Here is a 27405-nt window from a genome sequence, read left to right on the forward strand (position 1 = left end):
CTTTCAAATTAATAGCGGATATAGGCCTACTTGGGATAATTTAAAACAAAATGAAACATAATCAAGGTTGAATAAATAAATAAATAGACGAATAGATAGAAAGATAGATATAGATAGATAGATAGAAAAAATATAATTATTGCCTTGTGAAGATAATTAGAAATATTGATTTCATTTATGGGGAAGTGTTAATTAATTGTAATTCTTTCCTGTTTTATCAAGAAAGTTTGATAATAATAAATACAGGTTGGCATTTCTTTTTTATGTACCCCAATTATCATTTGCAGTGCGTAACGACAGGAATATAATTTGCTTATCTCATGAGGACGTAATGAATAATACAAATACATAGGCATGAGCTGAATTTATACTGTACTGAACTAGTATATAACACTGACCTAAAATAGATGAACGGCCAGAAGCCAAAAAGTGGCTTATTTCTTTACTTTAATCCCCGGCTGGAATAAAGCAAAAATTGTACGTTAAATTAAAGGAAATTTTCAGAATTTTTCGGAATTGGGCATAAACAGGGGACATTTTAAGCTTCAGGACTTGTCTTTGTATGAATTCATGAAAAAGATGTGTCTCACTATTATATTAACACGCGCATAATGAAGAGCGAACTCAATATTGACCTGAAAATGCATTTAACCCCATTAAAATCATAAACGGCTTTCGAATCTCACTAATTTTATTTATTTATTTCTATTTTATTTTATTCATTCATTTATTATCATTATTATTATTTTTTTTTTTTTGGGGGGGGGGGGCCGGGGGGCTTGTCAAATTTTCATCGGGAAAATGTGCTCCCACCCTTTGGGAAAATCAATACTGGATCCGTCCATGCATGAACCTATAAGAAACGGACGATCAAGGGGATCAACACGGGACCTTATTTGATGCTACTTGTATTATATTCGTCGTATCCTGAATGAGTTCATCTTCGTGAGAGCCATACAGGTGTTTCGACAAAAACGACCACCAACGCTTACCTGATCATTGGCAAATGAACGTTTTTCCTATAGTCTTGGCGTTTGTTGGTGATACGAGCACGTTGAATATGATGGTGATGATTATCATGGTGATGATGGTAATAGCGATGATGATGTTGATGCCTGGTGGTGGTGGGGATGGTGATGATGATGATAATGGCAAAGGTGGTGATGATGCCCGGTGATGATGATGGTACTGGTGAAGACGATGACGACGATGATGGTAATGTTGGGGATAATGATGGTGATGGTGATGACGGTGATGATAATGGCGATTTTTCTTTTATCCTAAAAATCGAGGTATTTATTCACTCAATAACGTATACATATACAAAAATAAGTTCAAGTCAATAGGCCTAATGCAATGATTTTTTGAGTATCACATTTTTTTCAAATTTCCAAACTTGATTTGTTTACATAAACTTTTCAAAAAAACAGTCATAATAAGCATGAAATTAACCCATAAAGAATTCGCATGATATTTTTTTCTTTCAATATGTTTTTTTTTAATTAGTTTCGATAAATAACAAAATTGAGCAGTAACACACACAAAAAAAGAAAATAACATGGCTGGAATATGCAAATCATACCCAATAATTAACGTGTTTTCATCTATGGAAATAATAATCTTGAAAATACAAAACACTTATCTTTCTATAATTTTCCAAAATAATCCAACACGTTTACAATGGAGTAAAAAATGAAGAGAGGTTTCAACTTCCTCACAAAATGTGTTGTCATTTACTACTCGCCACTTATATAATTATTTTTTTGGGGGTAAAATCTTATTCAAAATTCTGAAACTGAATTGTTTAATCCTCTTATCTACAATTTAATGCAATTTAAAGTAAAATACACGAAAACAAATAAAGAAAGCTGGTAATGAAATAAGATAAGACCCCAAAAATACAATTACCGGTCCTTTAAAATCTGCACATAATAATGGGTATATCTTTCTGGTAGGCAAAAAGCTAGAGTTATTGTCACTTCATTTTTAATTGAATTAAATTCTTTCATTTTTTTTTAATCAATTGAGTAGATAATTTTTCTTAATCATCTTATTCAACCAATAGATAGGAAGAGGCTTTTTTAATTTAACATATTCTACATAAAATAAAAGCTGAGAAGGGTAAATAGATTTATTCAAAATATTTTGTGCTATCCATTGATACCTGCATGCTTCCATTTATCAAATATCTACATACGGATGATGATAATGGTGATGGCGATGAGGATGATGATGATGATAATGAGGATAATGACGATAATGGTGGTGGTGGTGATGATGATGATAAGGATGATAATGATCTACTGATGGTGATGTTTATCATGTTGATGAGATTATGATGGTGATGATGCTAATGATAATGGTGAAGACGATGGTGGTGGTGGTGTTGATGATGATGATGATTATGAATGATAATGACGATGAATGATGATGATTATGGTGATGGTGATGATGATAATGATAATGGTGAAGACGATGATGATGATGGTGGTGAAGGTGGTGGTGTTGTTGATGACGACGACGACGATGATGAATGATGATGACAATGAATGATGATGATTATGGAGGTGGTGATGATGATGATGATGCCGATCGATGATGATGATGATGATAATAATGATGATGTTTAAGAAGACGACGATAATGGTGGTGGTGATAATGATGATGATGATATATTTGCTAAAACACTGAAAATTTAAGAAAAGGAGACTTGATCTCCAAAGATCTTAAATTTTGTCAAAATAATTTAAAAGGTTTTGAATTATGACAAATAGTGATCGGGTTCGCATTATCTAATTCTCTATACATGTATAAGGCGAACGACAACCCCTCCCCCTCCCTCTACAGTACAGTGGCGTAGACAGGTTCGTACACCTGGGGGGGATGACTGGGCTGCCAACGCTAGTGAGGGCGCGAAGCGCCCGAGCGAGGGAGCGAAGCGACCGAGCGGGGGAGGGTGTGGTAGGGGGGTGTCCCCCCTCCCACGGTAGGGAGCTTTTGCAATTTTGAACTTGAAATCGTGCAATCTGATGCATACTTAATGAGGTAGAATAACACACACAAGCGCGCACGCACACACACACATACTCACCCTCACACACACACATGTGTGCGCGCACCACACACATACTGCGCCTTGAATTGACAGACATACATCGACAAGATCTACACACCGTGGCATACGAATACAGAATGGACTGACACATAGTATTGCATATTGAACCACACTACGTATTTATTTATCTCTGTGAATTTTGCTGTTACACCTCTTCAGAAAAAAAACCAATGTCAACTGTGTACACGCAGGTATAGTCTTTGTTGTCTTGATATGGGTATGTGGTTATGAATGAAAACAGCCTCTGTGGCCATGGGCGGAAATCCCAGGGGGGACAGGGGGGACGTGTCCCCCCTACCAAAAATAGTAGGGGGGACACAATATCAAATGTCCCCCCTACTATTTTTGGTATTGTTTGATGGATAAAATTGCATCATTCACATTCGAAATAATACGTGTATTTTGGACTAAATGACCTTACATTTTGAGTGAAAACCTTTGGTTTTTTTTTGCTTGTCAAGTGTTCCAGAGTGAATAAAATAAGATTAGAGGAAGACTTGGAAAATAAAAGAATCTTTCATGTCACTATATAAAAATTTCGCTCACACTTCGCGCTCGCATTGCCTGTTATATGATTTTTCAATATGGAGCTTAAATATCAAGTTTGGAAGTCAATATACATTAGACAGTTTACCTCGGAAATCGAACTTTCATTATTTTGTGTGATTTACAAACTGATTTTTCAAAGTGCTCTGTAAAAGAGACAGCTTTATGGTCTGATTATTGACATTTTCTACTCGCACTGAGCGCTTGCAAAATTCGATTTATTCAGAACCTATTATTTTTGTGTATTCCATTTAGTTTTGAAAAATACCCCTTTTCAAGTCTGATTGTCAAAACGTAGCAGATAGCGCTACTCGCATTTTGATTGGCGATCTATATGTACGTCTCAATATTGATTTTCATGAGAGTTTGGCTCGCGATTTGCGCTCGCATTAATGGTTAAAAAATAGTTCAACTGATGCATTCTATTCATAATTACTAAAGTGCTTGAAATGTCCAGTTTTTAGGCCATAATATCATGAGATTTCTCGCCCTCATTAGGCATTAATAAATAAGATATTAATTTAATGATCCATATCCACCTCACAATTTTCCTACAAAGTGCTTGAAATATATAGCTGAAATTGACTCTTTTTTCAGATCGGAATATCAAATAGTTTAAGCTCGCGCTTCGCGCTCGCTGATAAATGTGTAGAATGCCGAGATTCTAGGTCTAAATCTGAAACACGCGTATGCTTATTCAGATATTCAACTTGTTCTTTATTTAGATCAAAATCCAGTTTCAGATCACAATATCACAAATTTTCTGCTCGCATTATTAATGTAGAAAGATCCCCTATTACTCACCCTTTTCATGATTTACAAAACATGAGTAGAGTGTCCCGTTTTTGGGTCTAAATCTCGAATTTTTCTGCTCCCGCTTCGCTTGCATCAATTTTTTTGTTATATAGCTACCCTGTTCACGATTACAAAAATTGATTAATTTTTTTTATTCTTTTTGTAGAAATGTCAAAAATGTTCAGCTCGCAATTTGTGCTAGCATTATTTGATTGTTGAAATATGTAACGTCTTCATGGCTAAGTGCAAGCAGTCCTTAACAAGTACCTTTTCGATCGATTCAAAATAAACGTATATGAATGTTTTCTGGCTGCATTTTGCACTCGCATTATTAATGTAAGGACCGGGTGTAAGGAAGACCCCCAATTACTCATCCTTTTCATGATTTACAAAACATGAATAGAGTGTCTCGTTCTTAGGTCTATAAATCTCAATATTTTCCGCTCGCGCTTCGCAACAATTGTTTAGTTATGTACCTATTATATGTTTAAGTTACAAAAAGTGCTTAGAATTTCCAGTCTTTGGGTAAAAATTTCAAAAAATTTCAGCTCGCGCTTCGCGCTCGCATTATTTTATTGTTGAAATATGGAACGTATTCATGGCTAATTAGAAGCAGTCTTTAACAGGTACCTTTTCCATCAGTTAACATCTGCTCGCACTTTGCGTTCGTAGTAAATATTTAGTTCTATATACATCTTTTTCAGGATAACAAACATTGCCCAGAATGTTCAAATTTTTGGGAAAAAATACATAAATTTGCCAAAAAATTTTGCTCGCGCTTCGCGCTCGCATTATATAAATAAGGACGATGATATTATATATTTATGTTGATTTATAAGAATAAAGCTAAAAAGTGACAATGAGGACTACTCCTTCAATGAAACAGACAAAAATTACCTTTAAGCGGCCGATCGGGGATTAACATATGGCTGAAAACATTTTTCGCCCCCCCCCCCTATTGGCGAAGGCTGGATCAGCCCCTGTTGTCCCCCCTACCTTTCGGGACAGATTTCCGCCCATGTCTGTGGCCATTTGTGAATAGAACACATAAACAACAAACAAATAACAATATGTCTGTTCATTATAAAGCATAATGAATACGTACATACTATGCTTTTTTTTTACCTCAAAGAAACAGGCATAGTATCCATAGATGGATATTGGCTAGCGGCTCATTAACATACAGATACAAAAAAACATAAACAGTATCACTCCATGGAGTAATAACTCGTGGTTATCTTTTGGTTTCCACACCACGAGATTGCGCGCACTGCAAAATATGCGCGATTAATCTTGTGGTTATCTTGTGGTTTCCAAACCACAAGATAACCACAAAATACTTGTAAGATTTTCTTTTTTTTACCGTCTGAATTGGCTTTCACCGTGTGAATGCGGCTAATAACAATAAACACAATTACAATAATGATGAGGATTATTATTATCATCATCATAATTATTATTATTATTAATATTATAATTGTTATCATTATTATTATTACTATTATTATCATCATTATGACTTATTAAGTAACCAAATATCATTCCCCAAAACCTGGGGGGGGGGGGATGATTGTACATGCCATCCCCCCCACCTTGTGAGGTGGGGGGGATGCATCCCCCTCATCCCCCCCCCCCCCGTTGTCTACGCCCCTGCTACAGTATATAGGCATAACTCTCTCTCCCCCCCTCTCTCTCTCTTTCCCTCCCTCCTTTCTCCATTCTTACCCTATCAATTACCTGTAATGTAATGCAATTGTAAGTAGGCACAATGAATCGGGGGAAATATATAGTGTTTAATTCAATCCGATCCAAAATAATATGAGCAATATACATGTACACGTAGGCCTACATTAACGGATGAGCGATGCATTTCAAGGCGCCATGCAAGATGTATCGTTTTACACAATTACTGTATACGAAATAACGAGTCAACATTCGGCGCAACGGTTTCGCTGATCAACGATATTGTGGTGTTCTGATTTTACTTTAGTAATGCAGCCTTTCTTTGAATATAAATCATAAAACATCGTTTGGATGTTAACAATCCCCAGCTATGGAAAGTTGTATTAATTCAAGCAAGGAATTCTAGAAGGAAAGGACAACGATCATGACTCCCTCTCGAAAGTCATGAGATTGCTTATAAGCATGTTAAGGGCTGGGCAGATCGATACGAGATGAGGCATTTTGATCAAGAAAAACATCTCCATACTACTGACTCAATGCAAATCGCAGTCGGAAATACACAGGAGTCTTACCAACTTATACTGAAATAAAAACAGGACATCGGATTTCACAATTCTTTTTATACACTTCAAAATAGGCCTTGATAAACCTATTGGCTGCTGGTTGTTTTGAGAGCGTAAATTGGAGCAGTGTATCTTCATCTTGGTATAAGCAATTATAATAATCAACGTTCTTTGAGAGCAGAAAGACAGTAAAGGCAATCAATTTTTAGCTCTTTGCATGCTTGATAGCAGCTATTCAATGGTCCATTCTGGCTGTCATGGCGACTTCGACGTTGCATTATGTTGACATTTTCATCTTGTTATCATAAATGGATGAGATTAACATGGATTAGCATGGTGTCCACATCACTGCAAATATTTAACTTGTATTAGTGGTAGAAAAGGACGTATTGGATATAAAAATACAATATATCGCCATTATGTCGGGTGGTTCCAACTTGCGATCTGTTTTTCATAAAAGGAGAGAGCACCTAGAGATATGGGATCTATTAGGAGAAAGCAAATATGGCAATGACACAACAAACGACTTGTCCGAGTCCTCGAAGATCGCTGTATCAACGATCATATTGACGATATGGCTAGTGGGAATGACATCGAATATCTTCGTATGGATACGAGCATGTTCGCCACGGTGTCAAGGATTGTTCGGACAACGTGCACTCAGCGTCTATGTCGTTCACAAGTCCGTCGCCGATGTCTTGTTCCTCTTCAGTTGTCCCTTCCACATCACGGCCTTGCTACATCCCAATGGTTGGTTGTTTGGACCAGTGGGGTGTCGCTTTTTTGCATCACTTGACATTTTGGCCATTTTGCTTTCAGCGAACGCTCTCTTCTCGCTGGGTGTCGAGCGGTATACGTCTGTCGTCCAAGGGTCGATGTCGGTTTCAAAACGCCTGAAGAGACTTCGAAGGTCATACCTTCAGATTGCCGCTATCTGGGTTTACTGTGCCATCTTAACGTCCCCCATCATTGCAGTATCAACATCGTATACCGGTCTTGATGGCTATATCTTCTGCGGGTACATCTGGCCTCAGGGTGGCCAGAACTTTTACCAGATGTTCTTCAGTGTCCAGTTCTTTCTCCAGTTCATCTTCGTGTTTGGGACTTTGAGCTACATGTGGTATCAAGCCTGGAAGTTTGCTAAACTAAATTCAGGTGTTCATCAATTCTTAACCAGGCGGCGAGACATGCGAAAACATCGCGCCATCGCTATTCTTTGTATAACGCACTTTGTCTGTTGGTTGCCTTTCTGGATATGGCAGTTCTTGCGAACGACTGGACATCCAATGCATGAACTCATTCTAGGAACACCTATTCCCGGTGGTACCAGCGCAACAGAGCTCGCCATCACCACACTGATATACATTCCCTCTTCGATCAATCTCTTTGTTTTCATGGGTTGCATCGATGAATGGAGAAATGGATGCCATGTTCGAGAGTCAAGCATTCCGAATCGACTAGCGATGAGAGATCATACGACATACAACATCGACATCCCCGATCTACACACCGATGAGCCCCAAAACCAGGACTCGATCGTTGTGACTGTATCGTATCAAGTCAAGCCTGATGAGGTCAGTGGTCGATGCCTAGTGGGAAGAACTTATAGCGGGGACGACGACGATTCCGGGCAAGGTTCTTCTGAATCTGGACCCAGAAGCGCTGATGACATCCAAATACACTATCAAAATGATGGATTCATTGGTGACGACTATGAAAGCATCGACAATGAACGAGCTGCAAGAAGTGATGACAATTGCGATGAGTGTCCCACCGGGAACGATGAGATCAATGAACATGAAGATGATGACCACGTCCAGTGTCGTCACGACTACAAAGACCACATGGATAGGGAATACGAAGTGAATGCATCCGAAAGTCCAGTAGACTCAGCTCGAGAGAGTCCATCCGAAGATGGTCCTATCGATGATGACAGAGGAGTTATTAATGAACGTTTGCATTGCTAAATATTGATGGTGGTTGCCATTTACATGAAAATTGTGATTATTTCATTATCTTTAGATAAGATTTTATGACAACGCATATCTCTACTATATATTTTACGGGTTTTTATGTGATATTTATGCTGTACATATATATTTTTATATGAAAAGAGATAGGGCAGATTTGTATATAGGCCTTCTGGATAGGCCTGCTAATTTAGTATCCTGTTCCAGTGAATTTATATAGTGTCTGTCAATGGTTTGACAATTAGAGCATTTTCATTTCATATTGTTTTATCGTTCATTGTTGCAAACTACTAATACTAAATTCGCATTCTATATTCATGATTTCAATATATTCAGTTATTTCAAAATAATTACCTGACCTTACCAATAGTTCTTAATAATAATTTAATATTGTTTTTCGGGACTGTTTCAGAAACGGATTTTGATTTTTTTCAGTTGTCACACCATGGGAACTAACGAAAAGTGTGACTTTACCTTTCATTATTGAGGGCTATATGCTCCGTTTTCTCAGGGGCGTAACAGGGGTCGGTGGCCGGGGGGGGGGGGGGGGGAGGCAAGATCCAAAAAAAATCCCCGGTCGATATTATGGTTTTCATGATTGTGCCCCGAGCATGGAACGAAGCTCAATGCGTGATAAGTACAAGAAGAGGGAGCACAGAATGGCGCGCGCAGCAAAAAGTTCCTTAATATAAGTTCCGAGCGAGCGAAGCGAGCGAGAAAAAAATCACCTTTTCATGAGATTCTTACTTTGAGATTGATTTTGACATGTTATTAAGAAAATAACATCATATCTCACATCTTCCTTTTCTTTCCTTTTCTTTTATCTTTTCTTTTTCGTTCTCGGATGTAGATTTTTTGGGGCCAATGCTATGCAGATCGGGTCCGGGGCAATGGCGGCACCACGCTTTTTAACCTAGGGGGAGGGGGTAACACACATATTTTGCCTATTTCTCAAAATCGAGCGAGAAGCGCGAGCTAATTTTTTTATATTCATGTATACCCTATACTGACTTGACTTGAAATAGAATGAAACTACACTCTAAATTCCAATGATTTCAATTAAATCAAGATCGGCTGTAAATAGTGACTATCCGAATACTAAATTTATATTTAAATCTTGTGGTTTATACTGTATAATCCTAAAAGATTTTAATTTTTTTTTTTTAATTCAAAAGATAATCATTAAGACTTTAAAAATTTCAATATTCGATTGACACTATTCACAGAGGCAATGGCAGCAGAAGTAGTAGTAGTAGTATAGTAGTAATAGCAGTAATAGTAGTAGTAGTAGTGGTAGTAGTAGTAGTAGTAGTAGTAGTAGCCGTTGTCGTAGAAGTCGCAGTAGTCCTCGTAGTCGTATTACTAGTACTAGTATAGTAGTAGTAGTAGTAGTAAAAGTAGTAGTAGTAGTAGAAGACCCGTCGTTGTCGTTATTAGTAGTAGTACTAATCTTCCTCGTCGATGTCCTCGCTGTCGTCGTAGTATTAGTTTTTACATAAAGATTGGAGGAGAATTTGAGATTGCAGTTCATAGAAAATGAAAGACACAACTGTTTTTTATTGTATACCCAAGGGAATAGATAGGCATATATATATATATATATATATATATATATATATATATATATATATATAGGCCTATATATATATATATATAAACCCCTCAAAAAAGTTTGGAAATCTGAGTTTAGCCATTAATTTCTCCCAACTCCCAATTTTACACAATGCGTATTTGACATCATTCAAAAGATCATTTAATTCTCTTTAAAATGATACCATGCTTATTATGATCATGCCATCACGAAAAGAGTAGGATTCAAAAGTGTTGGATGAGGTCTGAATTTAAAAGCTGCAAAACGAGCAGAAATAGGCCTTAAGGGTCAATACAGAACATGATTCTTTTGTCTGTGTCAATAGAGATGAAAATCCATTAAAATCAAGCCCCTGCTTCTTAATTTTTGATGTATTGTTGTGGTTTATGTAGGGATGGTTCTGTGAGATAACATGGTTTGAGTTGTGGTTTGAAATACTTTTGTTACGTGTTTGCTTGTGCAGGGGTGTGTTTGATTGATTCCATGTTAATGTTGATGTTAAGGTGCAAGAAAAAAAAAAAAAAACGCTGAGAAACTCACTCATCACCACGGAAAAAGAACTATGACTTTCAATATTGTGTCATTTTGCAACTTTTGAATTTTGACCTTGCTCCACATTTCAAGGCACTGCACCTCCATTTGAACCATAATCATATCATGTAGGGCATCATTTTAAAGAAAAAAATATATATTCATTGATATTAAATACACAATGATATTTACTAAAGCCGAGGAGGGATTATCGATCAAAGCCAGATTTCCAAAGCTTTTTTGGAATATATATATATATATATATATATATATATATATATATATATTTAAATTACTTAGATCATTTCTCATTCACGCATGAGTGAGCAAAAACAATTTGAAAAGGAGATACCAAAAAGTCATTTGGCGGGCTGTATCTGGGTTTTAAAAAAAAGACCACATTTAAAAAAAGTTCAATATCGGCTCTTTAATTTGATACCTCAATTACAGAATATGGTCAAGAAATAACAAAGTTCTGGTTATTTGAAATAAGGCTTGAATTTCAATAATTTCATAAAATGAAGAGGTTCTACGGGCTAGCATTCAGTCTGCAAGCCCCTATGTTAATGAGCAAATGAGCAAGATTTATCCAAGTCCTCTCGTGGCTGAATTCATATCCCTACAAAATCTCGTCAATTGTGCGGCTTTTTTCTCAAAGAATTTAACCATTTTCTCCTTGAGTAAAATTGATTTTTTTGTACCATAGGAAAGAGTAAACATTACTCTTTTATATTGGTTATTTCTTTTGAATAAAATATTTTGATAAATAAGTGCATTTCAGGCCTGAAAAGAGGCCTCAAACAGAGTTTTCTTCCTCTGTTTTCTCTTGCAAATTGTGCAAAATATTGTGTTTTGGGCACAAACATTATTTATATCATCAGAAAGCTCAAACTCTATACTTTCTTTCATACAATGTCACTCTTGATATGTGACACCTTTTAGATGGGTCAGCAGCCAGCCTTTTCCATCAAGATGCAGGACGAGATTTCTGAAATTTCTGAGTAGCATAAAATCTAGAGTTCTGATTGGCTGAATAATGTTTTCAAAACAACAGGCGCGGGTAATTTGAAGAGATTAACCACATGTTGAGTGTGACCTTCAGAGGCCCAGTGTGGGGAACATTAAAATTTGCTTGGGTGTGTGGTCTCTATGACCAATCAGAGCGCAGTATTCTTGTTTTTGAGCTGCTAAATGTACTTGGCCTATGAAAAGCTGGCTGCTGACCCATCTAAAATATCTCTTCTTATAAAATTTATTTCATATTTAAGCTTAGATCTTCAGCTTTATCATAATCTAAAAATCATTTGTGCTCAAACAGAAATAAAGGGTAAAACAACAACTTTTGTTGCACGAAAATAATTATTTTGTTTCATGTTTTAGATCAAAAGTTTCCCCTATATTACAACATCTTTTTAAAAATCCAAACACATGACCTAAAAGAATAAATATTTTTAAAGATACCAAAAACATGAAATTTTGTTAATATTTAGAGCAGCAATGGCCGAATAAAAAGAGGTGTTTTGGTCCGCACCAAGCTCATTAACAATGCAAAACACTTTAGTCATGAATATCAGGGGCGGATCCAGCTTTTTATAAAGGGGGGGGGGTTGGGGTGGTATGCGAGGGAGCTTAGCGACCGAGTCCAAGCGAGCGGAGCGAGCGAGGGGGGAGGGTGTGGGAGGGGGGTGTCCCCCCTCCCACAGTAGGGAAAATTTTTGAATTTTTTGACATTTGTTCGCCTAACCCCCCCCCCTCCCCCAAAAAGAAATAATAATAATAATAATAATAATACTAATAATAATAATAAATGAAATAAATACATAGAAATATAATAAAATAAAATTACAAGTTTTAAAAAAAAGATAAGATTAAAAAAAAATGGCCCCCCTCTAGATCCGCTTCTGAATATAACTTGGATAAAAGAAGCCACTTTTTCAGGGCTTGCCGACTGACTTTTAACTCCGTTTTGTTGACGATCAGCCATTCATTAAGTCTTTTGTTAACCATGCGATGGCTTCACATGTGGGAAACCGGTGAAAACACATTTATTTAATGAAATTATGAAAATACAAGCATTGTTTCGAGGGAACATAACTTTTTTATTTTTTTAAAACCATTTTTGTATCAAATAAAAGAGCAGCTAGATATTGAACTTTTTAGGCATGTGATTTTCTTTTTGAAATTCAGATACCCCCCGCCAAATGAGTTTTTGGTATCCTTTCTTCAAATTGTTTTTGCTCACTCATGCGTGAATGAGGAATAATCTAAGTAATTTCAGATGAAATGGGAGATTCTAATTAGCTTTCTAATGGTAGGTCATTTGTCTATTGTATTTGTGATTAAGTTATGATAAATCATCGATAAATCTCGGTTTCGTGATTATATACTATAACTGGGCGTTGTGGCGTGCGCCTGTAATCCAAGCTATGTGGGGAAGTTACAAATTAATGCAGAGGTTCGAGTCTTGGTCACGTCTTTCGGATGGTGACGTTAAAGGTTGGTCCCAGACGTAAATAATCATATCTGATTGATACACGTCTGACAAAACTCAAATACACACACACACAAGTGGGACGCGTATCGACCTTACACTAAATCATAATTTTCCCAATAGTCTGTTTATTGGTGGAATCCAAAGGACTTATGTCTTAAAAAACAGTTGTTTTGAAAAGGTGCAGTAGATTGTTTGTAATTTGTCAACAGCTATTCCCCACAATTTGTGATTTTAAAAAGTGATAAAATTTTATCATTTTTAAATGTCAATTATAATTATTATATGATTACTTGTATTGTGTTCTAATAAACAGGCCTGCTAATAAATGTTTGTTCATGATTTTTGTTGTTTATCGAATGAATCATGACCATGAATTTTCTTCACTAGTTTGTAAAGAATGAAAAAGAAATTAGATAAATGGTAGTAGAAATAAAAAGTACAAACTTTTATTCGCATTTTACAGTCCTCATAAGGCATCTTAGCAAATGAATGTGATGCAAACAAAACTGAAATGAAAATAATTTATGATAGACAAATAATACACTTCTGTATATCTCTCTCCCCCCTCTCTATCTCTCTCTCTCTCTCTCTCTCTCTCTCCCTCTCTCTCCCCCTCCTCCCTCCCCTTCTCTCCATATGTGTCTGTATCTGTGTCTGTTTCTCTCTCTCTCCCCCAGACTTGTTCTCTCCCTGTGACAGGTACAGATAATGGTCAGAAATTTTAAATCAAAACCACAAATCATGTTCCATTTGTCTTTGTATCTTACCATTCTTATAAGGTAGGCTTAAAACAACAACAACAACAACAGAAAAAACAAGTCATTATCATAATTATTGGCATAGAAAACTGTAAGAGGGAGCAAAAGAGGAGAGTGGGCGAACCAGAATAGAGAAAAGGGAGAGAAAAGAAGAAACATCACAAATGCGCTGTAAACGTATATCGCCATTGTCCAAGAGCTCTGCATCAATTCGAGCTTTCTCCAGTATAAACGGAAACAGTCTCCCGTTGCCATAACAACCATATGTAAAGCCTTGTCGTGTCTTTTTCATAATAAACTGCTCACCCACATAGCCATAGATGGCTACAGCGAATGGATACAGCGAACCCATCGACTATATGAATAATTGATGAAATTTGACAGGAGAAAGGGGGAGTGCTACTAGTTATAGTAGCACGGGAATGCATTGTATTACGAGAAGATAAGAAGTCATATAACATCCATTTTTTTCTTTCAATACGTAGTCGAGGATTAATAGGTTGTAAAACATTGTAGATGTGGAATAAATTGACTTGCTCTTATCAGTAGATTTGAATTTGCAGTCGAATAAAATACACAATAAAATATAAACAACCAGTATGAAATAAACAAAACCAAAATCGAAGGCCATTTTTTCTTCGTTTTCTTAAAATAACATTAACCAATTCATAACATGATATAAAATATACCGTTCAAAAGCAAACTTGTATGAATCATATGTGCGCTTGCTTTATCTGTTTTAACATAGGGACTGCATTAAAAATCCATTTTTTGATACATATACAAGCACTGTTAGGACGGCAAGATAGTACATAAAGTTGTTCATCTATAATTATGACGAAGATACTGACCATCATCATTATCATCAGCATCATCATCATCAATATCCTAATTGCCATCATAATCATCACCATGATCACCTCCATCAATATCCCAATTGTCATCATCATACCCATCACCATTTTTATCATACTTGTCATCCTCCTCATCATCACCATCATAATCATAATTGTCATGTCATCATCATCATCACAATTGTTATCACCATTATCATCACAATGATTATGACCATTATCATTATCACCACAACTACTACCTTCATCATCAATATCACAATCATGATCATCATTATCATCACCATGATCATTACCATCACCCTCATTATCACCATCATAATCATCATCTATAATCATAATTAATCATCATCACAATCATCTTTCATCCACCGTCATCAAAACATTTACCACCAAAAATCATCATCTTTACAATCGTCATCGTCATTATCATCACCACCTCCACCAGAATCATCATCATCATCACCATCATCAATATTATAATTATCATCATCATCCCCATTTATATCATACTTGTCAATCGGGCGTAAATCCGTGACGTCATGCTATTCAAGTGGGGGGATGGAACAATAAATCATCTCCCCCTGAACAGTAAGTGTGACGCAAGGATTTACGCCAGTGCTTGTCATCCTCCTCCTCATCATCACCATCATTATCATCATCAATATCAAAATTGTCATCACCTTCATCATCACCATGATTATGACCATGATCATTATCACCACCACAGCTACTACCTTCATCATCAATATCACAATCATGATCACCATTATCATCACCATGATCATTATCATCACCCTCATTATCACCATCATAATCATCATCTACTGTATAATCATAATTAATCATCATCACAATCAGAGCTGCCAAGTTGTATTTCGCATTTTCAGTATTCTTATCCCCCAAAATCAGTATTTTGACCAAAAAAAATCAGTATTTTTACCGTGTGAGATAAATATGACAATCATCTTCATCCACCGTCATCAAAACAATTATCACCAAAATCATCATGTTTACAATCGTCATCGTCATTATCATCACCATCTCCAGCAGAATCATCATCATCACCATCAATATCCTTATTGTCATCATCATCCCCATTTATATCATACTTGTCATCCTCCTCCTCATCATCACCATCATCATCAATATTGTCATCACCTTCATCATCACCATGATTATGGCCATGATCATTATCACCACGACTACTACCTTCATCATCAATATCACAATCATGATCATCATTATCATCACCATGATCATTATGATCATCACCTTTACAATCATCATCATCACCATCAGTCTCCACCGCCACAATCATCTTTATCATTATCATCACCATCATAATTCATAATCATCTATAATCATAATCAATCATCATCACAATCATCTTCATCCATCGTCATCAAAACAATTATCACCAAAATCATCATCTATACAATCGTCATCGTCATTATCATCACCACCTCCACCAGAATCAGAATCATCATCACCATCATCAATATTATAATTGTCATTATTTTCATCCTCCTCCTCCTCCTCATCATCAGTCCAATCATCTTCCGAGCTTCTTCTCTATCCACCATCATTAATTATACAAATAATGCAGGGCCAAATAATGAATGATGTACGAGAAGAGCCAATGGATATACCGCACCGAGGTCTGCAAGATCGAGTGCGGTGTATCCATTTGGCGAGTTGAGCACAGAGTTCATTATTTAGGTCCTCTTTGCACAAGAATGCATGCATTGTTTGTTTCATACAACCCCCCCCCCCTCCTCCCCCATGTTACTGAGTTGCCCCGAATGCTATATTTGATCTAAATTCTAGATAATTCCAGACCTTGCACTATCCTGCACTCTGACGCCAGAGTGCAGGATATTGCATTTGAATGACGTCAGAGTGCAGGATAGTGCATTTTGGATACCATAGTGCAATTCGCTGAATATCATGTGATCCGATTTGGACCAATCAGATTACAGAACATTCTTGGGAGTACAATTCTACATATTTACAGAAACAAGAACAAGAACATATATACTGTATAATACATATTTTTCATTAATAATTTTAATATTTACAAAAACATAAATTGCTTCTTGTTTTCAATTGTCATAGCAAGCCAAATGTACAATATTTCCCAACATTTCCCTGCTTGAAATGAAAATCAAATGCAATACTTTGAATTCTTTCTTAATGATCTTTACTTAAAATCATCCATGATGCAAGTCACAGCAATGTCCTTGATAATAGTGCACACCTGGGCCCTGTCTTACAAAGAATTGTGATTCTAGTCAATCTCAACTATGTAAAGCCAGCGATATCATGATTTTTCACAAATGGCAAATTTATGTACACAATATCCCTTTGGGAACATTGAAGAGCACACTGATTAATCTAGACAAGTATGAGTATACATCATAATTAGAATGGATGGATATGGATTGAATGGATATGTATGAATTCTAGATGCTGGCATTGTTGGCTTTCATGGGTGAAATTGATTGGATCAATCACAATTCTTGGTGAGATACATGTATGTGCCTGGTTGTCGAGTTATACATATATTGTACACATACTACTACTAATAATAATGCACGTTTTCATAGATTGGGATAATTTCTCTATTAAGCAATTTACAGATACCACCGTTACTGGAATTTGGCTTTCCTGGACTTAAAGGTCAAGTCTACCCCAAACAAAAGATGATTTGAATAAATAGAGAAAAATAAAACAAGAATAATGCTGAAAACTTCATCAAAATCGGATGGAAAATAAGTTATGACATTTTTAAGTGTCGCTTATCATTCACGAAACAGTTCTATACTCAACTCAGTGATATGCAAATGAGAGAGTTGATGATGTCACTCACTCACTATTTCTTTTGTTTTTTATTGTTTAAATTATACAATATTTCATTTTTTACGGATTTGACAATTAAAACCATCTTGTTTGAACCACGAATTGTTAAAACAATCAAATTCCACATGATCAGGGAGGAATAAAACTTTTTCCGCATTACAATGAGAAAATTCAAATATTTCATATAATAAAATCCAAAAGAAATAGTGAGTGGGTGATGTCATCGGTCCCCTCATTTGCATACTGACCTGGATGTGCATATAACTGTTTTGTAAAATTTAGAAAAACTTTAAAATGTCATAACTTTCCTATTTCAGATCCGATTTTGATGAAATTTTCAGTGTTATTCTTGTTTCATTTTTCTCTTTCTATTCAAATCATCTTTTTGTTGGGGTGGATTTGTCCTTTAATATACATATCTCTTCCCCCTGGGCATCCCAGCAAGGGTTTGTAAGCTGAATTCAAAATGGAAACATTAGCATACTATACTGGATTTCTGGATGCCCATATAACACCTGGGTTGAGAGCGTCCAGAATGACAGCCTGCCAAATTACTGTGCAGTGGAATTCAAACCTACAACTCTTGGCATTATCCTGGTTTACATGTAAGTCACCAGTCCATTCACTGCAGTTTATTTCGTCAGCGCTGAGGACTTCTTTTCCACTCCGGTCGTCTTTGTACACAACGAGTGCACACACACCGACACACACGAGAAGAGAGGTGACAAATTTCACGATAAGGCCAAATTTTCTGATATAGCCCAAATGATACCTGTATGTGTGTCCAACTGCCCCCCCCCCCAAAAAAAAAAAGTTGAATACAAAGTTAACCTGTTGGACAATGAATGATTTTGCTGTTAAATCACATATTTTCCAAAGACTCCATCCGTCATATACATGTATATGGGGTCAGTCTGCATGGGGTTAAGGTCATATTTCACAAATACCGTAACTGTCAGCAAAATTAGGTTTGACAAAACCAAAGGCTGTAGTGAATAAACTTTCATGACTACTTTTATCCAATGAATACCTTTTGCTCAATTATATCTAGAAACATGAACCCAAGATTCCCCTCCTCCTTAGTCTTTATAATATTTTTTTTTAAACTGACAAGTGAGGGAAGGACAATAATTGATGAAACTTCACAGAAGTTTCTCCATTTTTATGACTGGTTTTAATGGTTGTCCCGGGCAAATCCTCCAGTAATATGTGAATGAAATATTAGAGAAAATTCCATTAGAAGTCCCTTAGAGCCTTTCCCCCTTATACTAGGAGTTTCCAACAAATGTTACAATGAAATACAGTATAAGCATCATATCACAGGGGTGTAAAGTGGTCACAAATAAAAAGATCTGAAAAAAGCTAAAGAGTGTTGAAAAAGTCTGAAATAGAGAGAGCTCCCATACCATTTGTACAGAGGAAAGCCCCCCCCCAAAAAAAAAAAAAAAAAAATCTGAACTATCACACCCCTGATATCAGTTAAAATGAGCAATTGTACAGCATTACACAGTTGGATAAAAGCCTGGTGAGGTATTATAAGAAACTCATTTGTGATTGACTGCAATACTTTGTTAAATTGCAAATTGATAGATCAATGTCAAAAAGGTCAGTGTAACTAATATATACATTTTGCAGAGGGAAGCAAACTACAAGTAGTAATCAATTAAAATTAGAAATTAATCTATACTTGGTGATACTTGACTTTGGGACCTTAAATTGACTTTCAATTGATTGTAAGATTTGTGAAATATCACCTCATACTGACGACCCATAGCAACTGGGATAAGCAGTGATTTTCTTCAATTTTATCTGCATGACTGTATAAAAAATGATCTCATGGTTTACTCTATTTGGAAGTTTACAAAGCATCAAAAAGCTGTAGAAGAGTTTGAGTGATTTATTGCATTATGATTCTGTAACTAGTAATCACAAACCAGCTGTACAGTGCAAAGAAACTGCTGTACAAGAGTCTAACTGATACCTCATCATTACATTGTCACTCTTGACCACAATCCGATTGGAAAGTTGGTGATATTCTAAACAATTCAAGTTGTAATAAAAGTCTAACTGACATCCCATTATAACACTGTATTTGGTGACTATAATTTCTTTTGTTTTTGAAGCATCACACAGCTGTAGACTCCAGTCAGACTGCAGGTCCCTATGCTAATGAGCAAATAGGCCAGATTCATCCAAATCTTCTCGTGGCTGAATCTTCCTCCCTGCAAAATCTTGTGAATCATGAGATTTTCCTACTTTATCCTCTAGACAAATTAAATATCTTTGCACAATTGGACAGAGTAAATGCTACTCTTTCATATTGGTCATTTATTTTGTATAAAATATTTTGATTAATAAGTGACTTCCAGGCCTAAAAATGTGCATCAAAACTGAATTTCTTCCTCTGTTTTCTTTTGCAAATTGTGCAAAACTTTTTATTTTAAGCCTCGAAGATATCTACAAAGCTGAATTTCCGTACTTTCTCACAATGTCACTCTTAATATGTGGCACCTTTTTTTATCGGGTCAAGATCACACTTTTCCCACCAAGAAACAAGACGAGATTTTTAAAATTTTGGAGTAGCATGAAATCTAGAGATCTGATTGGCTGGATAAGGCTTCAAAACAACAAGCGCAGGTAATTTGATGAGATCACCACATGGGAGTGTGACCTTCCCTGAACCGAGCACTGGAACCATTGAGTGTGTGGTTTCTTAGACCAATCAGTGCAGTATTCTTGTTTTCAAGCTGCTTAATGTACTTGGCCAATGAAAAGTGTGATCTTGATCCGATTAAACCAATTCTTGTTTTGAAACCTTAACCATTTTAAAGCATAGATATTCAGCTTTATCATGATCTAAAAATCATTTGGGCTCAAATAAAAAATAAAGTGTAAAAATAATGACTTTTGTCAGGTAAAAATAATCATTTTGTAGCATATTTTAGATCATAAGTTTCACTTACATTGAAAAATATTTGAATAAATTTAAACAATTACCTGAAAGAATGATTCTTCTTCTTTACAATGATACCAAAATCTTGAAATTTGATGTATATTTAGAGCAGCAATGACCAAATTGAAATACGTGTTTTGGTCCACATCAAGCTCATTAAATATGCAAAACCTCTCTAGTCATGATTGTACAACGCCTACTTAGCTTGGTGTACGCGAGAAAATGGGAGGCTGAATGTCAAACATTCGTACCGTTGCACACAAGACGTACCATCCAAAATGTACCGTTGCACGGCTTTAGGAGGTGATGTCACAATACGATTTGATTCATTGCGCTCAGTAAAAATGAAGGTGCAATACGCGTATGAGCCTGCTGGCTAAATGCGCAATGCTGCCCAAGGTCATATGCGCTTGTGTTTTCGCTTTCAAATAAATTTTTTTGCTCCCGTTTCATTGATTAGTGCTGACTGACTCGTGTATACAAAGGCTATCCTTCATAAATTTATGTCCAGTTACCACAATCCCCTTGTAAGGTGACAAAAGCATTAACAGCTGGAAATAAGTTTAAAGTGACATCACATCTTACCTGCAAACCAGTGATCTAACCTGCATGACTATACAGGTTCTTGTCTGGCAAAGTATGAAACAACTGTAAGTGATATCCCTTCATGACACTCTAGTGATCATACTCCATTTGAAGAGTGCTACAAGCATTAAAAAGCTGTAGAAGAGTCCAAGTGATAACCCATAATAACTCTGTGACCACAGTATCAAACAGCTGTAGAAGAGTTTACATGTAAGTGATATCCCATCATAACTCTGTGACCACAGTATTAAACAGCTGTAGAAGAGTTTACATGTAAGTGATATCCCATAATAACTCTGTGACCACAGTATCAAAGAGCTGTAGAAGAGTGTACATGTAAGTGATATCCCATCATAACTCTGTGACCAAAGACCTGACTTGCATAACAGTGTGGAGTCTAGTCTGAAGTTGAGCCAATGAGGTAGCGATGTCATCAAGGATGGCTGCCTATCAAGTAGAAAGCAAAAAAAAAAGAGAAGAGAATGTTGAAAGTGGCTAGCAAAGACAGACTGGCACCGAGATGTGCAGTTTTCAAGTTATTGCACTTAATTCAGAAAAACATACGATTGGGAATTGAACCCATGACCCTCTGTTTATAAGACGAGTCAGAACCACTAGACCACGATGTGCCCACTGTTGAGGAGTCTACTGTTAAACTAAATCAATTTATATACACAGTAAATGTAAATTGTTGCAAAATAAGTGAATTTAGTACCTTATAAGATAGGCATGCATGTTCATTTTTTTGTTTAACTGTTTTACACTTAAGTTAGGAATAAATAATGCATGAAATCTCATTATGGTTTCAAAATTATTATTATTCTTTAAATATAGGGCCTTTAAAATTCAACTCACCACTCTCCCATCTCTGAGATCAAACTCGCTGCCCCACTGAATATTGTCCAGGTTTGCACTCAGCTCGGCAAGGCAGCTTACAACCAGAGGAAATATTTCTTTGACCTGGGGGTGAAAGGTCGCCTCCACCCTGAGGAAGTCTCCTACTAGGGGTTGCTGGAGCCGGTTGATTAGCTCCTTCTTCCCCTGCAGGATCCGCTGGAGATGGCTACTCAATGCATTCAGATTGGAGATCTTGGATTCTGGATAGAAAAGAATCACAGAAATAATCCGCTCAAAATATTATTCCAAGATAAAAGACACAGGGATAATTATGAAATCTTTCTTCTTTGGGATTTTTCGCATTGCTCTTAAAAAATTACTTATATTGCTGTATTCATTTACAAATACTTAATCTACTGCAGTGAGTTCATGCATTCTCCCCTTTATTCTTCTTATGATGTGACCATAGTCAAATGAATTTGAGTCGCATACAAATAGCCATTCTTATAGAATAAGAAAAATACACCCTAATTATTTGCATCCCTTTGGAATTGTTTGTGTAGTTTTTGGAGATAAAAAAGGGCAAAATGTTGAGCAATCACCTGCCAGTTTCTACTTTCTCATCTGCATGACAGTATCAAGGTGATTTATCCAAATTAATCAGAGGTGATCAAAATCCCATCCAATCGGAGGTGTGTATGGTCTTAAAAGAAATGCAAGATATACATGCATGATTCAGTCATCATACATATTGATGGCAGAGTCAAGTACCGGTACCATCAATGTTGACTTTAATACACCCTCACCTGGTTTTTCTTTGATGCTTACTTTCATAGAGCTATTCAAGGTGCAACATATTTCAATGATTTGTAACTTTGTATGCTAAAAGCATGTCCATTAATTTCAACATAGGGTAAAAGAGCACTGTTGATTAAATGGCTTGCTCACAGCCATGGGTGCTGTGGCAGTGGCAGGGGATAGAAGTTAGATCGAACCCTGGACTTTCACATCTAGTCAGGCACCTTGGGACACAGCACCTCCACATTGATGTGTAACTCACCAAGTAGGTCAAGGTGGGTGAGGTCTCTTGTCTCTTTATCCATCAGTCTGCATTGTATTTCAACATTCACCTACGGTTAAAATATGTACATGCAATAATCAATAGCTGGCAAAATTATTCACATGTTTTTAAATATTTGGAGATGATTATAAAGAATGAAAAGTATAAGAATTTAGATACACTAGTATTGACATTTGTTATTGATGATATTTGTTGCTAATTAATAGCAACAAATGAATTATATTTATATTGAATAACAATTTTTTTTTTACAAAATAAATAATGACTACATGGTAATAATGACAATAAAATATTAATAATGCTGAATTCATAAAAGATTAACCAAAGTTTGAAACAATCAAACCTTATTACAGCAATCTAAATTCTAATGTTAATATTGGAACATGAAGAACATTTTTGGTAAGTACTATAAGTTACTTTCTATGAATCTTGTTATGATATACAGGTTTTCGGTCTATTCAATATATTCTATAAGTTCATCACTTGAATGTATTCAAATTCAACTTAGCCATGGAGCTGTGATATCTGATCCAACAATAAAAACCTTTTCTATTTAACTCAATTCGAGAATGACACAGATACAGCACAATAAAGTTCAGCAACAGATATTGTACTGACTCAATACCACATGAGGCCTTAAAAATGTGGCAGGAGACATGATTTTATTGTGTGAAATTCAACGAACAAACGCATAACAAGGCATGGTATTGTAATGTCATGATTTTCACTGAGCAATTCTTGGTTTAATACTCCTTACTTCGAGATTCGACATGAAGAATAAACAATAACAAGAGATTTGTCTCATCATGTCTGATCACCATGGAAATGTCACCACCACCTATCAATGGCAGAGTCATAAATTCATGAATCTATGATCTATTCATGGTTGTTATTACTAGTCAAACCTTAACCTTTCTTGAATTTTTTCTACACTAATTAGAGCAAATTTGATGTCAGAGCAGAAAACCCCTCTAAATAATTTTACTAACCTGATCAAGTCGCTTTCTCTTCTCTGCTACTTCCCTGAGCTGTTCAATGAGTCTAAGTGACGGAGACTGCCTGTGAAGGTTTCCTTCTATTTCTTTCATATCTTCTTCTCTCTTCTGCATTAAAAAAAAGGACAACATGGAAAATAGCATCTAGATCTAATTTCAAATTATTTCTTGGAAGTATTCATTTCATCTGAGGCTGAGCTGTTAAAAATGTAAAGGAAACCAAAATCCAAGAAGAGAAGCAATCTTATTGGAAAGAGTAACATGGGAGGAACAATTTAAAAAAAGTTTCATCAAAATTGGTTATGAAATAAGCAAGTTATGGATGTTTAAAAAGTATTGTTGTACTTTCTATGTACCTATGGGGATCCTCAAATTGGCAAACGTGCTTCAAAATGGCTGATTTTGTGGACAACTCTCCATTTGTTTTGTACACAAATTTTCACCTTTATTTTACATATTTCACAAATCTCATCCTGACCTTGACATATGTGGTGTGAATTATATTTTGCCATGACATACGTCATGCTCAGAAGTAGGCAAGATGCAATTTGAAAGACAATGGGGAAAATCTGAAAATTTGTGTACAAAACAAAAAAAAGAGTTGTCCTCAAAATCAGCCATGTCAGGATTAGCCTGGAGGCTTCTGGGGAGTAAAAGTCATCTACTATACGTAGGCTTACTCCCCATGAAGCCTGGGCCGGGAGATCATTCCTCTCTGTAGAGGCTAGGATTTCCCACGGTTACAGTAGATCTAAATCACATATTGTATAAATCGTTTTGAGCCCAAACTAACATAAATGGGCCAAAACAATATTTCCCCCCCCCCCCCGAATTTGATATTTTTGATTAATTTTTTTCTCAATAAATAGTAAGAAATTTAAAGAAATTTAAGAGCACGAGAGTTCACTTACCCAGTCTGTTTTGGTCGCCATCTTGAAGTCTTTGTTATCGATACCTACATGTAGATACCACACGCGTGTATAGCTGCCAACTTAGATTTTAAAAATACTTGCATTGGCCGAAAAATATTATGAATCGTAAAATACTTGCATAGATTGATAAATATCATAAAGCAATGTTTGATATTTATTAACCGATGTCTGCCTAGACAGTATTACACGGACGCGGACAAGTCCTGGGGCCGTATTCTGAAAATTCTTGTATCTTTTCTTGTAAATTTTCTTGTAACTTTCGCTGAGCGTGTATGATGTCAGATCTAGAATTATGCGTAAAGTTAAGAACGGCGCATAAATACCCATTTGCGCAAGATAACATATCGAGATTAAAGGTATTCTGAAAGTTCTCTTATCTTTGCATTCTGTTAAAGGGGAATCCAACCCAAATAAAAACTTGTTTTTATAAGGAAAAGAAAAATCAGACAAGTTGATAAGTGAAAGTTTGAACAATATTGGACAAACAACAAGAAAGTTATGAATTTTTAAAAGTTGTAAATATTGGTAATCACTATACTCATTGAGACTTCAAATTGGCCGCATATGGGATGTCACAGTGATGTAAGGCAAGGACTACTTTTCCATGTACTCCAATACATATTTTGGCTAAAATGTCATTTTTCCCAAAAGTTTTATTTCAAATTATATTTTTCTTTCATGAGGACATAAAACAATATACTACCTGGGTTATATTCAGATTACTTCCCCAGGGGAATGGGTACTTAGGAGAAAACCACAAATTCCTGATTACAAAGTACATGGCCTATGGGAAAGTTGTCCTTGCCCCTTGTCATAATTTACTTTACCCAGTTGCCAATTTGAAATCTACATAGTATTAGTGATCTCAATTTTAAAGCAGCTATAATTTTCTTATTGATTGTCTGATTTCTTTCAAACTTTCACCATTCTGTTTAATTATTTTTCTCCTTCCCAACACAACATTTTATGGCCAAGGCCGGATTCCCCTTTAACTTCCTTGCAAAATACATGAAAATTTACAACTAATACAAGAGGTAGGGGGCTATTGTAACTCATTGTTGCATGTGATATTTGTCAGTCTGCAATAATAATTTCTTGCTGCATTCTGCGAGAACATCATGTTTTACAAAAGGAGACATTCCAAAGACATGATAACGACGGATTGGTAGACTTTTCAGCAAGTAAAAATTGGTGTTTGAGACGATGAATGTTTTCAGAGAAAATGTCTCTTTGAAAAGCCACATGTATTTTTAGCACAGAAGCGTAAGCATTTATAAGCGTCAAGAGCGCAAGGATATTACGCCTTATATCAACAATGCGCTTCATTATTTTTCAGAAGAGACGCTTCTATTGGTTGACCTAAGGGCAAGGCTATTAAAACGTATAACAAGCTTGCAATCACTCATTCAATGAACAAGGTTATGATATAATGATGCAATGATGATTGTGATTGTGAACTTAAGTTGATGAAATATTGGGCGTGTCAGAAATAAAATAGGGGGCGTCCTTACAGAGATAAGACAATTTTCAGAATACCAATTTAAGAGAATTTTAGCGAGCTGTTATCTTATCTTGCTGACTTAAAAGAAAAGTTACAAGAAAAGTTAAGACAATTTTCAGAATACCACCCAGACCTCGCATGCATGTGTGAGTGAGCTCGGCTCCGGCCCGGTTCGCGCGCGGGCCGGGCCGGCGCTCCCTGGCCTGGGTTAGGCCCCCGGGCTGTAGTGTTAGGCCTCAACTCAGACTTACCACTCGGAGATGTCCCGTTTTCTCTGCAAAACGAATAATACTCGAAGTAGCTGATATAGAGTGTACATCTGAACACCAAGGATTAATACTTCTGTTTGATTTGTTGAACGAAAACTCGTCCATTTTTGTGATTCGATTTTGAAGGTTCCGCTAAAAATAAAACCTAACCAGTAAAGTGTTGACGCCCTCTACGCCTTTATTCCGTCAATGAAAAAAAGGAAGAAAAACAAAGAACTCATTGGATAAAAAACTCATTACACTGAAGGGGGCAGGCGCATAGCCAGGGGGCGGCCACCCCCCTAAACGCCCCCAAAAAGAAAAAAAGAAGGGGAAAAGGAGAAAAAAAGGGGGAAGAAAGGTATAGCTTTGTTGTTGTTTTTTCCTTCTTTTGGGGGTCAAAAGAATAAAAACCTAAACGAGACGTTCTTCTCTCCTCATACTAACTTTTGCTTCCGCGCTCTGCGCGAGAAAAATTGCCATTCCCTTTTGTTTCCCACACTTTTTTCTA

General features: G+C 36.2%; 2 protein-coding genes across 3 annotated transcripts; both read right to left on the minus strand.

Moving 5' to 3' along the window:
* Positions 1–15870: 15870 nt before the first annotated feature.
* On the minus strand, positions 15871–16221 carry LOC135155810 (prostatic spermine-binding protein-like). The gene has a single exon (XM_064106070.1). The coding sequence runs from the start codon at positions 16219–16221 to the stop codon at positions 15871–15873; it is 351 nt and encodes a 116-aa protein (XP_063962140.1).
* A 717-nt stretch (positions 16222–16938) lies between these two features.
* On the minus strand, positions 16939–27089 carry LOC129283822 (uncharacterized). Of its 2 annotated transcripts, XR_010294881.1 has the most exons (6): positions 26898–27089; positions 24208–24321; positions 23198–23267; positions 22156–22397; positions 21138–21747; positions 16939–20911 (listed from the first exon to the last, which is right to left on the minus strand). XR_010294881.1 is itself a non-coding variant. In XM_054919443.2 (5 exons), the coding sequence occupies exons 1-5, from the start codon at positions 27018–27020 to the stop codon at positions 21652–21654; spliced, it is 645 nt and encodes a 214-aa protein (XP_054775418.2). In that variant the 5' UTR covers positions 27021–27075; the 3' UTR covers positions 16939–21651. The 2 variants fall into 2 exon arrangements, 1 of the variants encoding a protein (XP_054775418.2); XM_054919443.2 differs by having other exon boundaries at positions 16939–21747; positions 26898–27075.
* Positions 27090–27405: the final 316 nt, after the last annotated feature.

The sequence above is a fragment of the Lytechinus pictus genome, chromosome 10 (genome assembly GCF_037042905.1).
Source record: "Lytechinus pictus isolate F3 Inbred chromosome 10, Lp3.0, whole genome shotgun sequence".
Taxonomy (NCBI): domain Eukaryota; kingdom Metazoa; phylum Echinodermata; class Echinoidea; order Temnopleuroida; family Toxopneustidae; genus Lytechinus; species Lytechinus pictus.